Source organism: Anomaloglossus baeobatrachus, chromosome 10 (genome assembly GCF_048569485.1).
Source record: "Anomaloglossus baeobatrachus isolate aAnoBae1 chromosome 10, aAnoBae1.hap1, whole genome shotgun sequence".
Classification (NCBI taxonomy): Eukaryota; Metazoa; Chordata; class Amphibia; order Anura; family Aromobatidae; genus Anomaloglossus; species Anomaloglossus baeobatrachus.
Genome location: NC_134362.1, coordinates 191,435,332 through 191,450,534, shown reverse-complemented (window position 1 = coordinate 191,450,534; position 15,203 = coordinate 191,435,332). Strand labels below are relative to the sequence as shown.

Here is a 15,203-nt window from a genome sequence, read left to right as displayed (position 1 = left end):
GCTCAGGTGCTCGGTACTGGTAACTAGTGATGAGCGGGCACTACCATGCTCAGGTGCTCGGTACTCATAACTAGTGATGAGCGGGCACTACCATGCTCGGGTGCTCAGTACTTGTAACTAGTGATGAGTGAGCACTACCATGCTCGGGTGCTCAGTACTCGTAACTAGTAATGAGCGGGCACTACCATGCTCGGGTGCTCAGTACTGGTAACTAGTGATGAGCGGACACTACCATCCTAAGGTGCTCAGTACTCGTAACTAGTGATGAGCGGGCACTACCATGCTCAGGTGCTCAGTACTTGTAACTAGTGATGAGCGGGCACTACCATGCTCAGGTGCTCAGTACTGGTAACTAGTGATGTGCGGGCACTACAATGCTCAGGTGCTAAGTACTGGTAACTAGTGATGAGTGGGCACTACCATGCTCGGGTGCTCAGTACTCGTAACTAGTGATGAGCGAGCACTACCATGCTCGGGTGCTCAGTACTCGTAACTAGTGATGAGCGGGCACTACCATGCTTGGGTGCTCAGTACTCGTAACTAGTGATGAGCAGGCACGATCATGCTCGGGTGCTCAGTACTCGTAACTAGTGATGAGCGGGCACTACCATGCTCGGGTGCTCAGTACTCGTAACTAGTGATGAGCGGGCACTACCATGCTCGGGTGCTCAGTACTGGTAACTAGTGATGAGTGAGCACTACCATGCTCGGGTGCTCAGTACTGGTAACTAGTGATGAGCGGGCACTACCATGCTCGGGTGCTCAGTACTCGTAACTAGTGATGAGCGGGCACTACCATGCTCGGGTGCTCAGTACTCGTAACTAGTGATGAGCGGGCACTACAATGCTCGGGTGCACGGTACTGGTAACTAGTGATGAGCGGGCACTACCATGATCGGGTGCACGGTACTCGTAACTAATGATGAGCGGACACTACCATGCTCGGGTGCTCAGTACTGGTAACTAGTGATGAGTGGGCACTACCATGCTCGGGTGCTCAGTACTGGTAACTAGTGATGAGTGGGCACTACCATGCTCGGGTGCTCAGTACTGGTAACTAGTGATGAGTGAGCACTACCATGCTCAGGTGCTCAGTACTGGTAACTAGTGATGAGCGGGCACTACCATGCTCGGGTGCTCAGTACTCGTAACTAGAGATGAGTGGGCACTACCATGCTCGGGTGCTCAGTACTAGTAAATAGTGATGAGTGGGCACTACCATGCTCGGGTGCTCAGTAATAATAATAATCTTTATTTCTATAATGCCAACATATTCCGCAGCGCTTTACAATTCAGGAGGATCATATACAAACAAGTAACATTTATAGAAAATACAATATTTAGAGGGAAAAAAGGCAACCCTGCTCGTGAGAGCTTACAATCTACGAGATATGGGGGGGGGCAAGATACAAGTGCTTATTTACAATGATAATCCAGCCATCTCAAGGAAATGGAGGATATATAATGGCTTCCTGGACCAATTGGCCAGAACTTTGAGATGCATTTGGGTGCCATGGAGTTTGACGTGGGGTTATGTTGTGAGAATTTGTAAAGGGACTATGTGATTTGGATTTGATTAGGGAGTGTGATAGGCCGCCCTAAAAAAATGTGTTTTTAGGGTGCGTCTAAAGCTGAGTAAGTTGTGATTCGTCCTAACTTCTTGGGGTAGAGCGTTCCAGAGGACTTGTACAGCTCAGAAGAAGTCTTGGATCCGGGAGTGGGAGGTTCGAATTAGTGTGGATGTTAGTCGAAAGTCATTTGCAGAGCGTAGAGGACACGTGGGGTGATAGACAGAGAGGAGGGTGGAGATGTAGGGGGTGCCGCACTGTGGAAAGCTTTGTGGTGATAGAGAGGAGGGTGGAGATGTAGGGGGTGCTGCACTGTGGAGAGCTTTGTGGTGATAGACAGAGAGGAGGGTGGAGATGTAGGGGGTGCCGCATTGTGGAGAGCTTTGTGGTAATAGACAGAGAGGAGGGTGGAGATGTAGGGGGTGCCGCACTGTGGAGAGCTTTGTGGTGATAGAGAGGAGGGTGGAGATGTAGGGGGTGCCGCACTGTGGAGAGCTTTGTGGTGATATACAGAGGAGGGTGGAGATGTAGGGGGGTGCTGCACTGTGGAGAGCTTTGTGGTGATAGAGAGGAGGGTGGAGATGTAGGGGGTGCCGCACTGTGGAGAGCTTTGTGGTGATATACAGAGGAGGGTGGAGATGTAGGGGGTGCCGCACTGTGGAGAGCTTTGTGGTGATAGAGAGGAGGGTGGAGATGTAGGGGGGTGCCGCACTGTGGAGATCTTTGTGGTGATAGAGAGGAGGGTGGAGATGTAGGGGGTGCCGCACTGTGGAGAGCTTTGTGGTGATAGACAGAGAGGAGGGTGGAGATGTAGGGGGTGCCGCACTGTGGAGAGCTTTGTGGTGATAGACAGAGAGGAGGGTGGAGATGTAGGGGGGGCCACACTGTGGAGAGCTTTGTGGTGATAGACAGAGAGGAGGGTGGAGATGTAGGGGGTGCCGCACTGTGGAGAGCTTTGTGGTGATAGAGAGGAGGGTGGAGATGTAGGGGGTGCCGCACTGTGGAGAGCTTTGTGGTGATAGAGAGGAGGGTGGAGATGTAGGGGGTGCCGCACTGTGGAGAGCTTTGTGGTGATAGAGAAGAGGGTGGAGATGTAGGGGGTGCCGCACTGTGGAGAGCTTTGTGGTGATAGGGAGGAGGGTGGAGATGTAGGGGGTGCCGCACTGTGGAGAGCTTTGTGGTGATAGAGAGGAGGGTGGAGATGTAGGGGGTGCCGCACTGTGGAGAGCTTTGTGGTGATAGAGAGGAGGGTGGAGATGTAGGGGGTGCCGCACTGTGGAGAGCTTTGTGGGTGAGAACAAGCAGTTTGAATTGGATCCTGTGGTATATGGGCAGCCAGTGCAATGACTGGCACAGAGCAGAGGCATCCGAGTAGCGGTTAGCCAGATAGGTGACACTGGCTGCTGCATTAAGGATGGACTTATACGTCATTTGTCCTGAAACCATAGCCCTCATACTCCGGGTTTTTACACCACCATCAATTTTTAACCACAAAGAACCATTAGGGACGGTGTTTTAACCTAAAAAGCTAAACTTTATTGAATCAGATAAAAATTAACAATCATATGTGTCAAAACAAGAGATATCAGATTTATCACACTGGACATGTCAACATACCAGCATTATGACAGTGGCCTCCACACTGCCGCCTAATTAACGATAATACATCCAATAGCCTGTGTTTGTATTGTTAAAGCTCTCCTACAGTCCCTGCCATAACCGCTGTGCAAACATCTGGCTATGTAATTTATATTGAAGTGCAGTACTGAGCACACGAGCATGGTAGTGCCCGCTCATCACTAGTCACGAGTACAAAGCACCCGAGCATGGTAGTGCCTGCTCATCACTAGTTACGAGTACTGAGCACGCGAGCATGGTAGTGCCCGCTCATCACTAGTTACGAGTACTGAGCAAACATCTGGCTATGTAATTTATATTGAAGTGCAGTACAGAGCACCCGAGCATGGTAGTGCCCGCTCATCACTAGTTACGAGTACTGAGCACACGAGCATGGTAGTGCCCGCTCATCACTAGTTACGAGTACTGAGCAAACATCTGGCTATGTAATTTATATTGAAGTGCAGTACTGAGCACGCGAGCATGGTAGTGCCCGCTCATCACTAGTTACGAGTACAGAGCACCCGAGCATGGTAGTGCCCGCTCATCACTAGTTACGAGTACTGAGCACCTGAGCATGGTAGTGCTCGCTCATCACTAGTTACGAGTACTGAGCACCCGAGCATGGTAGTGCCCGCTCATCACTAGTTACGAGTACAGAGCACCCGAGCATGGTAGTGCCCGCTCATTACTAGTTACGAGTACTGAGCACCCGAGCATGGTAGTGCCCGCTTATCACTAGTTACGAGTACTGAGCACCCAAGCATGGTAGTGCCCGCTCATCACTAGTTGCGAGTACTGAGCACCCGAGCATGGTAGTGCCCGCTCATCACTAGTTACGAGTACTGTGCAAACATCTGGCTATGTAATTTATATTGAAGTGCAGTACTGAGCACGCGAGCATGGTAGTGCCCGCTCATCACTAGTTACGAGTACTGAGCACGCGAGCATGGTAGTGCCCGCTCATCACTAGTTACGAGTACAGAGCACCCGAGCATGGTAGTGCCCGCTCATTACTAGTTACGAGTACTGAGCACCCGAGCATGGTAGTGCCCGCTGTCACAAACCACCGGGGGGGTCACTCAGAAATCCCCCGCGCTGGCTACCAGTACGTCACAATCGGGGTGTAACAAGTGGGGGTCACCCCTCCTTTATACCTCCCGACCGACAGACAGAGCACGTGACGCGCTCTCTAGCGCCCCTCTTATAGTCAGGCCAATTATGGAATTGCCCGACAATAAGCAAGGAGGCCGCTATACTACTTATGCCGATTATTGAAGGGTCCCCGGTGAGAGTAAGGTATATATTCCCCCGACCTCCGCGGGCGGAATATATAATATCTTCCCGAATCTCACTGGCCTCCCCACAATAATCCTTGGCACAACTCGCTGCCACCAACCGCTTCACGGTAACTATTAGCCGAACACACAGACGTGGGATTCAAGATCGAGATAACAGAACAGCCCAAGATTAATTATATAATTTAATCGCCTAAAGCACACTAGAAACTACAATATATACAATAGGGAATCTACAGAATATACATATGTCAGAGTACAGTTACAGATAAAGCATGGTTTACAACAGGTATGCAATTCAATCAGTTACCTTGTGCGTCTGGCCACAGGGGGGCGCTGTAGACCAGGTTTCCAGGAACTCTCTCACAGGTCTGTCCCAACCAGGCCCCCGAGCAGAAGAACGCTGGAAAATGGCCGAAGTAGGGTTATCAACCTGGGCAGATCCAGGTCCCCTCCTACCTTAGTGACCTCACAGGGAAGCACTGCCACTCCCCCTGCATGGATCAGAATTATCCAGCAAAGGGGATTTTGGCTATAACTTTGCCTGGGAGCGTCGTAGGCAGACGCCAATGCTCTCATTGTGACAGTTATGAATTTAGCTACAGAACGAGGGGACTCATGACCTGTCTGCCAGTTCCCCATTGGCTGATATCACGCCTGGGGCATTTCCCAATGTCCTGTTCCCATAAAAAGGGGGTGCCGGCATCGTCCACATGCGGAGACACCATTTTTATGGTTGCCATATTTATCGGAAATATGGCTTGCGAGATATGAACCATTTTTTACTGGAGTCGTTCTGTCTGGCTATTTCCATAGCCTTGCTAATTAGATAGCAGCTCCTACTACAGGGTGACGGCAGGGAGTCATCCTGTGTCCATTGTCCCAAAGCCACCTAATTTCCATATCACAGGACATGGCCATGGAGTTTGTTGCTAAACCAGTTGTGTGAAGGGAAGGGGGTAGTGACACCAGGAGAGGGCTTCCTGACATGACTTGAATGTCATGATTTATCGTCATATCTCCGGATTTACCTCACACCTCCCCCCTTTTGAGGGCGCTAGGGGGCAGCACACTCCGGTGTTCCCCCGTGCGCCCGTCCGCGACCTCTCCTTGTCGGGACAGCCCGTCTGCGTTACCGTGGTCACGGCCCCTTTTGTGGCGAATGGTGAAGTTGTATTGCTGGAGCGCAAGGCTCCATCGCAACAATCGCCCATTCGTCCCAGAGACGGTGTGCAACCAGCTGAGGGGATTGTGGTCCGTCTCCACGATGAAGTGGCGCCCGTATAGATAGGGTTGCAGACGCTGCAGGGCCCACACTATGGCCAGGCACTCCTTCTCCATCGTGGAATAGGCAACTTCCCTTGGTAACAGCTTCCTGCTCAGGTACAAGACTGGGTGCTCTTGGCTCGCAGAGTCCACCTGGCTGAGCACCGCACCGAGGCCGAAGTCACTGGCGTCGGTCTGTACTACAAACGGCCGCGTGAAGTCGGCTGCCTGTAGCACGGGCGGGCTGGACAGGGCGTCCTTTAGGGCCCGGAAGGCTGTCTCGCAGTCCACTGTCCAATCGACTGCAGAGGGCAGCTTCTTCTTGGTGAGGTCCGTCAAGGGCTTTGCCAGGCTACTATAGCGTGGAACAAACCTCCTATAGTACCCAGCGGTCCCCAAGAAGGACATCACCTGCTTCTTGGTCCTGGGGGTGGGCCAGGATGCGATGGCCCCCACTTTCTCAGGCTCGGGCTTCAGCGTTCCCCCACCTACCCGGTGACCGAGGTACTGGACCTCGCTCATGGCCAGCTGACACTTTCCCGGCTTGATGGTCAAACCTGCCCGGTGGATCCGCCTGAGCACCTGTGCTAGATGCTCTAGGTGGTCCTCCCAGGTGGGACTGAAGACGGCAATGTCATCCAGGTACGCGGCCGCGTACCCTTCAAGTCCCTTGAGCAGGGTGTTGACCATCCGCTGGAAAGTGGCAGGGGCATTCCTCATCCCGAATGGCATCACCGTGGACTCGTACAGTCCAAATGGGGTAATAAAGGCAGAGCGTTCCCTGGCCTTGCGAGTCAGGGGGATCTGCCAATATCCCCGGCTCAGGTCCATGATGGTCAGGTACTGAGCCCCGGCCAACTGATCGAGCAGGTGATCGATGCGTGGCATTGGGTACGCATCGGCGACCGTGACAGCATTGAGCCCCCTGTAGTCCACGCAGAACCGAGTGGTTCGGTCCTTCTTAGGGACGAGGACTACAGGCGAGGCCCAAGCGCTGTTGGATGCCTGGATCACCCCCAGCTCCAGCATCTCGTCAATCTCCTGGCGCATGTGTTGCTGCACCTCCAGGGAGACCCGATATGCTGAACGCCGGATCGGGGGATGATCCCCAGTGTCCACGTGATGGACAGCCAAGTCAGTCCTTCCGGGCTGGTTGGTAAACAACCCCCGGAAGGGGTGCAGGGTGGCCCACAGCTGGGACCGTTGGTCCTCCAAGAGCTGGTGGCCAACCTCCACATCCTCAATGGATCCGCCTGCCCTAACCTGGGCTAGCATATCCAAGAGGGTTTCCGCTTCTCCCTCCTCGGGCAGGTTGCACACGGGGAGCGCACATGCCTCCCGCTCATGATGTGCCTTCATCATGTTCACATGGAAGGGCTTCCGCCTTCCACGGGCAGGGTCCAGGGTGACCAGGTACGTTACAGGGTTGAGCTGCTGGTACACGAGGTATGGGCCTTCCCAGGCTGCCTGAAGCTTGTCCTGTGGTACGGGGACCAGTACCCACACCTCTTGACCCACTTGGTAGGTCCTCTCACAAGCGTTCTGGTCGTACCAACGCTTCTGATCGGCCTGGGCTTGAGCCATATTGTCGTGTACCAGTTGCGTCAAGGCCTGCATTTTGTCCCGGAAGCGCATGACACACTCGATAACCGACACTCCAGGGGTGGCCAAATCCCCTTCCCAAGCCTCTTTCACCAGAGCCAGGGGGCCCCGCACACGTCGCCCGTACAGGAGCTCAAACGGTGAGAATCCTGTTGAGGCCTGTGGAACCTCCCGGTAAGCAAATAACAGGTGTGGGAGATACCGCTCCCAGTCACGCCCATGGGAGTCGACCAACATCTTAAGCATCTGCTTTAAGGTGCCATTGAACCGCTCGCACAGGCCATTAGTCTGTGGATGGTACGGGCTGGCCACCAGATGTCGCACCTGGACTTGCTTACAGAGGGTCTCCATCAGCTGGGACATGAATTGGGTCCCCCGGTCGGTGAGCATTTCCTGGGGAAAACCCACTCGGGAGAAAATCTCCAGCAATGCGGTGGCCACCTTGTCAGCCCGAATGGACGACAAGGCCACTGCTTCTGGGTACCGGGTGGCATAGTCCACTACCGTCAGTATGAAGCGTTTCCCGGAGCTGCTGGGGATGGCCAGCGGGCCGACCAGATCCACAGCCACCCTCCTGAAAGGCTCATCGATGATGGGCAGAGATACCAGTGGGGCTTTGGGGCGTGGCCCCGCCTTCCCCACTCTCTGACAGGTTTCACACGAACGGCAGTAGGCAGCCACATCGGCCCCCATTTTTGGCCAGTAGAAATGCTGGTTTAACCTGGCCTTGGTCTTAGCGATCCCTAGGTGTCCGGCCATCGGAATCTCATGTGCGATCCGCAACAACTCCGTCCGGAACGGATAGGGTACCACCAACTGTCGGTCCCTGGGCCACGCCTCCGGTGAACCCTGCTGGACCGTGGCCCGGTACAGCCGTCCTTGGTCCCAGACCACTCGCTCCGGGTCCGAGTCCGAGGGAGGCTGTGCCGCCTGCTCCTTTAGAGCTTTCAGGCTGTCGTCAGCTTCTAACGCTGCCTGAAACCCCTGACTAGATGTGGCCAGAATCGACGAGACTGTCACATCTTCAGTCAGTACCCCGGGACCTGTGTCCTGGCCTCCACCTGACTCGGCTGCCACTTGGTCAGAAGGGGAAGAGCTATCGGACCTCCGGGAGGCCCCTTGGCTTCCAGCACTCCCACTGCGGGTGACAGCGGCCACAGCCGCTGCGACCGTGGGTCGTGCCTGCTCCTCCTCCGTTCCTGACCAAGTCGCCGGTTCAGGCAGACCTACCTGGCTTCCTGACACCCCGGTTGTGGGGGAACCATGCACCGAGATCTTACCTGGGAGCACTTCCGCTCCTGGACCGGCCCCAATCTCACCTGCCTGTTCCCCTCCTGCAGCAACAGAACCCCGCTGTGAAATCTCTGGGGACCCCACATTTGCTGTGGTAGCCCCCACCCCACACACTGGTCCTCCCCCTGCAGCACCCTGCTCTCTGCTTATCCCTGCAGAGGGCAACAGATCCCAGCTCACAGGCTGGTTACTTGTAGAGGCATTGTCACACCTTTCTCTGACCCCCTCCCCTGTCACAGCTGCAGCTGAGTGTGTGTCTATGGTGTCTATGCAAGCAGAAATATCAGAGTTCACTCCCTCCTCCCTTACATCATTCATAGATAACACATTAACATTGTTAGGAGTCATGTCAATACTGGCTGAAGGTTCAGCCCTTGGTTGGGGCCCAAACTGGGAGGTTATCTGCCCCAAATCTGTCCCAAGTAGCACGTTTGCAGGGATCCGATCAGTTACCCCCACCTCCCTCACCCCTCGCCCTGCGCCCCAGTCCACATAAATGTCAGCAACAGGCAGCGCCGAGTCAATGCCTCCAATCCCGGAGACAGCGAGGGTTTTTCCAGGGATCAAGTCTTGGGGGGACACCATCTCAGGCCGCACCAGAGTCACCTCCGAGGCGCTGTCTCGCAGTCCTATGGTCACAGACTGGCCGACGGTGACAGGTTGGAAGCTGTCCAGGGACCTACCACCACCCCCACCCACACAATACACCTTGGGCGGCCCTTGGGACGGGGACGGAGCCGGGGCCTTGGGACGCTGAGGGCACATGGCCTTGAAGTGTCCAGGTAGGTTGCACTGGTGGCACCGTCTTGGTTCTGCCACGGGCCTGGAGAGGGGAGTTGAGGGGGACACCCCCTGCAGTCTAGGGGCAGGTGGGGCAGTCGCAGAGTTCATCTTACCCCCTCTCCAGGCGCTGCTGGTGGCTGCTCTCCTGGCTTCAGGAGCCCGATTGTTGGTGTAGTCATCTGCCAGGGCAGCTGTAGCCGTGGATCCCTTTGGCTTCTGGTCTCGGATGAACTGGCGGAGATCCTCAGGGCAGTTCCACAAGAGTTGCTCCGTGATGAACAAGTCCAGGATCTCCGGTCCGGTGGAAAGCTGCAGGCCTTGGGTCCAGTGGTCGGCAGCTCGGGCAAGTGCCCGCCGGTGGTCAGCCCAGGAGTCCTTTGGTCCCTTCTGCAGCGTCCGGAACTTCTTGCGGTAGGACTCCGGGGTGAGGTTGTACTGTTGGATCAGGGCCCGCTTGATGGTGTCGTAGCCCTGATCTGCCTCAGCAGGCAAGTCCCCAAGGATATCCAGGGCCTTACCCCTTAAACGGGGGGTCAGGTATTTGGCCCACTGGTCCTTGTTCAGATGGTGCTGCAAGCAAGTCCGCTCAAAAGCAGTCAAGAAAGAGTCCAAGTCTCCATCCTTCTCCAGCACTGGGAAGTCCTCAACACGGACCTTTGGAAGTTTGGTGTCTTGAAGGTCACGTGTGGCTGATGAGGGCCGGAGCTGAGCTAGCTGCAGCTGGTAGTCACGCGCTGCCTGCCGCTCTGCCCTGCGCTCTGCCATGAGTATCTCGTAGGTATCCCGGTCTCCAGCCTGGAGAAGGGCCATAGCCATTTGAAGAAGGCTATCCGAGCCTCCCAGGCTCGGTGGAATGGCACGTGGTGATCTGCGGCCCGCTGCGGGGCCTGGTGCTTCACTGTCCACTGCAGAGCGGAGGGCTGGCATCTGGCTCGTTGAGGAACCTTGGGCGAGCTCCTCCTCATCTTGTCCAGCAGTGCAAGGTTGTGCGATGTCCTCTGCAGAGCTGTTCTCTGGCGTCGGGCTCCTGGAGGACTCGTGGACAACCTCCTCATCGTCTCTGGCCTGAGCATCGGCCATTCCTTTGGCTTTGCTCCTGGTGCTATCAGCCATTGTTGCAGACTTTGGTCACTGACACAGAACTGACACCTGATGCCTCCACACACCTTACAGTATCTGCACTCTGACACTCTAGTGTTGAGCTAGTCTGAAGACCCCAGCAGCCACAGCTGCTGCAGGCAGTCTTTAGTGTCTGGGAGTATGGGTCTCACACTCACACACACTATTATCTCGATCCCACCGCTTGCCACCAATATGTCACAAACCACCGGGGGGGTCACTCAGAAATCCCCCGCGCTGGCTACCAGTACGTCACAATCGGGGTGTAACAAGTGGGGGTCACCCCTCCTTTATACCTCCCGACCGACAGACAGAGCACGTGACGCGCTCTCTAGCGCCCCTCTTATAGTCAGGCCAATTATGGAATTGCCCGACAATAAGCAAGGAGGCCGCTATACTACTTATGCCGATTATTGAAGGGTCCCCGGTGAGAGTAAGGTATATATTCCCCCGACCTCCGCGGGCGGAATATATAATATCTTCCCGAATCTCACTGGCCTCCCCACAATAATCCTTGGCACAACTCGCTGCCACCAACCGCTTCACGGTAACTATTAGCCGAACACACAGACGTGGGATTCAAGATCGAGATAACAGAACAGCCCAAGATTAATTATATAATTTAATCGCCTAAAGCACACTAGAAACTACAATATATACAATAGGGAATCTACAGAATATACATATGTCAGAGTACAGTTACAGATAAAGCATGGTTTACAACAGGTATGCAATTCAATCAGTTACCTTGTGCGTCTGGCCACAGGGGGGCGCTGTAGACCAGGTTTCCAGGAACTCTCTCACAGGTCTGTCCCAACCAGGCCCCCGAGCAGAAGAACGCTGGAAAATGGCCGAAGTAGGGTTATCAACCTGGGCAGATCCAGGTCCCCTCCTACCTTAGTGACCTCACAGGGAAGCACTGCCACTCCCCCTGCATGGATCAGAATTATCCAGCAAAGGGGATTTTGGCTATAACTTTGCCTGGGAGCGTCGTAGGCAGACGCCAATGCTCTCATTGTGACAGTTATGAATTTAGCTACAGAACGAGGGGACTCATGACCTGTCTGCCAGTTCCCCATTGGCTGATATCACGCCTGGGGCATTTCCCAATGTCCTGTTCCCATAAAAAGGGGGTGCCGGCATCGTCCACATGCGGAGACACCATTTTTATGGTTGCCATATTTATCGGAAATATGGCTTGCGAGATATGAACCATTTTTTACTGGAGTCGTTCTGTCTGGCTATTTCCATAGCCTTGCTAATTAGATAGCAGCTCCTACTACAGGGTGACGGCAGGGAGTCATCCTGTGTCCATTGTCCCAAAGCCACCTAATTTCCATATCACAGGACATGGCCATGGAGTTTGTTGCTAAACCAGTTGTGTGAAGGGAAGGGGGTAGTGACACCAGGAGAGGGCTTCCTGACATGACTTGAATGTCATGATTTATCGTCATATCTCCGGATTTACCTCACACCCGCTTATCACTAGTTACGAGTACTGAGCACCCGAGCATGGTAGTGCCCGCTCATCACTAGTTGCGAGTACTGAGCACCCGAGCATGGTAGTGCCCGCTCATCACTAGTTACGAGTACAGAGCACCCGAGCATGGTAGGGCCCGCTCATCACTAGTTACGAGTACTGAGCACCCTAGCATGGTAGGGCCCGCTCATCACTAGTTACAAGTACTGAGCACCCTAGCATGGTAGTGCCCGCTCATCACTAGTTACGAGTACTGAGCACCCGAGCATGGTAGTGCCCGCTCATCACTAGTTGCGAGTACTGAGCACCCGAGCATGGTAGTGCCCGCTCATCACTAGTTACAAGTACTGAGCACCTGAGCATGGTAGTGCCCGCTCATCACTAGTTACGAGTACAGAGCACCCGAGCATGGTAGGGCCCGCTCATCACTAGTTACGAGTACTGAGCACCCGAGCATGGTAGTGCCCGCTCATCACTAGTTACAAGTACTGAGCACCTGAGCATGGTAGTGCCCGCTCATCACTAGTTACGAGTACTGAGCACCCGAGCATGGTAGTGCCCGCTCATCACTAGTTATGAGTACCGAGCACCCGAGCATGTTAATTATCGCTCTTCACTAATAATAAACGATTCTAGATGGAATTTCCCTTTAAAGCACCAATGTATTCCTTATTGTTGTACATAGATTATAGTCACCCCAGTACGATAAAAGAGACAGACAAAGACAGGGAAAGAGACAGACAGGGAAAGTGACAGAGATGGATAGACAGACGGAGAAAGAGACAGAGACAGTCAGAGAGAGAGAGGGAAAGAGACAGACAGACAAAGAGATAGAGAGAGACAGAGAGAGATATATACAGAGGGGGAGACAGACATTATAATTACATTTCTATCTATTTGTTTTGTGGTGTTTGTGTGCACAATACATTTTTGTTATACATTCTATTTTGTTTACAGCAGTTATTAACCAAAGGCAAAGCCGGGTAGTACAGCTAGTAAAATATAAAGGTGTATCCTCACCGCGTCCGATCTGCATGGTAACGATCTACGTCCCGCTGGCGCAGGAAGTCACGCTTAATGTACAGCGCTGTGTTGGCGAAGCAGATTGCAATGATGCACAAATCCAGTAGATTCTTCGTCTGGTAAAAATAAGAGCATTTCTGTTGCTTCAAACGAACCATCTGTAAAGATCAAAATGATTAAATGAACCCACCAGTGTGAAGATTGCAGGGAACTCAGTGTAGAGGAAGGGGGCACAGTATGGAATGGTGGTTTCCTGCAGCCACCACTAGGGGGAGATCGTTCCATGGAGACTTTTCTTTCTGCGCCCACTGAGTTCAATCCAAATGCACTGAGCTCCCCCTAGTGGTGGCTAAAAGCATCCAGCTTTTGACTATTATTCTGGATGGGAGTCAGGCCTGATGATTTTTCTGTATATCCCTAGGGTCTAGACTTACATATTCACTACGTAAAGGTAAGTTAAATCATTCTCACCTGAACTATAATGATGTACAGGAAGATCGCTATGGACAGCATCTCGCTAACAAACTTCACGGTTGTGTTTCCTTCCGTTTCATGATACAGACGCATAATTTGCAAATCGCTTGATGGGTATAAACTTCCTATAAGATAAGGAGCAATGAGGATAATTAATAATGTACATAAGGACGCTATTTTTCATTCATTTTCAACCGCCTGATGGGAAGATATGAGCAAAATCCATTGGGGTATTTTTCTTACTAGCAACAGGGGTGGATAGAGATGAATTAATCGATTTGCAGGAACCTGGTCCAGCAGCCACGTTCGTAGTCCATGGCTATAGGATAGGAGCCCTGTTAACCTCTTAACTGCCAACACCCCCACTGTCGCTTTTGATTTGCTGCTGTCATTGTGGCTGCATGACTACAAATCAGAAAAGGCATCGGGGATGCTGGCGGGTAGTAGCTGTCACCATTCCTCTGTGCAGAGCATCTTGCTCACAGGTGATGCTCTGCTGCACTACAGAGCCGGCAGTGACATTATTTCTCTGTGCAGAGCATTTTACATATTTGGAGATGCTCTGCTGAGTTTCTCTGAGTAATATCTGGCAGGTTGTTTGACAGCATTTTAAACACTTAGAAATCTATTTGTGTAGGTAGAAAATCAAATATAGAACCAGCATACTACCTCAATTTAAATCTCATAAAAACACTATTTATTATAATTCATTTAAAATTCAAAAAAGTTCCACCTGTGAAGAAAATGACACACAGAACACATATATCAGGACCATGGAAAAACTCCAAAATGTCCGCCCACAGGAACAAAACCAATTATTCCATATATTGATAATAGTCCTGCCCAAGATCGAATCTAGATGACCCTCACTCTTTCTCTCCTCTACCTACCAATGGAGGTGTGACATAAAGTCACAATTCACCCTAAAGGTAATGAGGTGCCCCCATTCCTCGGCGGCTTTCCCTTCTACAGATATCCCTGATCTCCCTCAACTTATAATCTAGGCTAGGGATATTTAATTTATCTAGAGGGGAAGATGGAAGATTAGACTTATCTGAGAGATGAGTCAAAAATTAGTAGTCCCTCAGCAGTCCGTTCTTTTCATAATATGCAGGCATCCAAGTTTTCCATGGTCCTCAACCCAATAACATAGATGCACATAGTCTCAACGCGTTTCTCCCCAAATGATTAGTCAGGGTTCATCAGGAGACAAAATGAAAGATAGCTGGCCCAATCGCCTGATAGCTATTAAGGGGGCTACTCAATTAGCAGCACGCACCTCTCCTTGTGGATATGTATATATATATAATTGAATTTTAAATGAATTATAATAAATAGTGTTTTTATGAGATTTAAATTGAGGTAGTATGCTGGTTCTATAGGTTGTTTGACAGCACAGGATTCCATGCAGGTTCTGGGAGGTGCTGATTACTCAGGTGTTCCACCTTCCTGGTAATTGCTCTGCTTCATTACTGAGCATGCTCTCCCAGAACCTAGCCAGTCGTACTTTCTGGTTCTGCAGTTGTGCTGTTTGCTTGTGTTTGTTCTGATCTGAGTTTCTTGACCCGGACCATTATCTGAACACGTCTCTGCCCGCTCCCTGTTGTTGTCATTACCTCCTGGCTTTGGACTTTGGACCGCTCCCTGACCACGTCTCGTCTGCCCGCTCCCTGTTCTTGT

At 52.4% G+C, this 15,203-nt stretch overlaps 1 protein-coding gene across 1 annotated transcript in view; it reads right to left on the bottom strand.

Moving 5' to 3' along the window:
* PKD1L3 (polycystin 1 like 3, transient receptor potential channel interacting) overlaps positions 1–15,203 on the bottom strand; it is a 65,647-nt gene that overhangs the window by 8,731 nt on the left and 41,713 nt on the right. Inside the window, exons 27-28 of the mRNA XM_075325437.1 lie at positions 13,521–13,648; positions 13,047–13,207 (exon numbers count right to left, since the gene is read on the bottom strand). Coding sequence (XP_075181552.1) covers positions 13,047–13,207; positions 13,521–13,648 — 289 coding nt within the window. The remainder of the gene's footprint in view (positions 1–13,046; positions 13,208–13,520; positions 13,649–15,203) is intronic.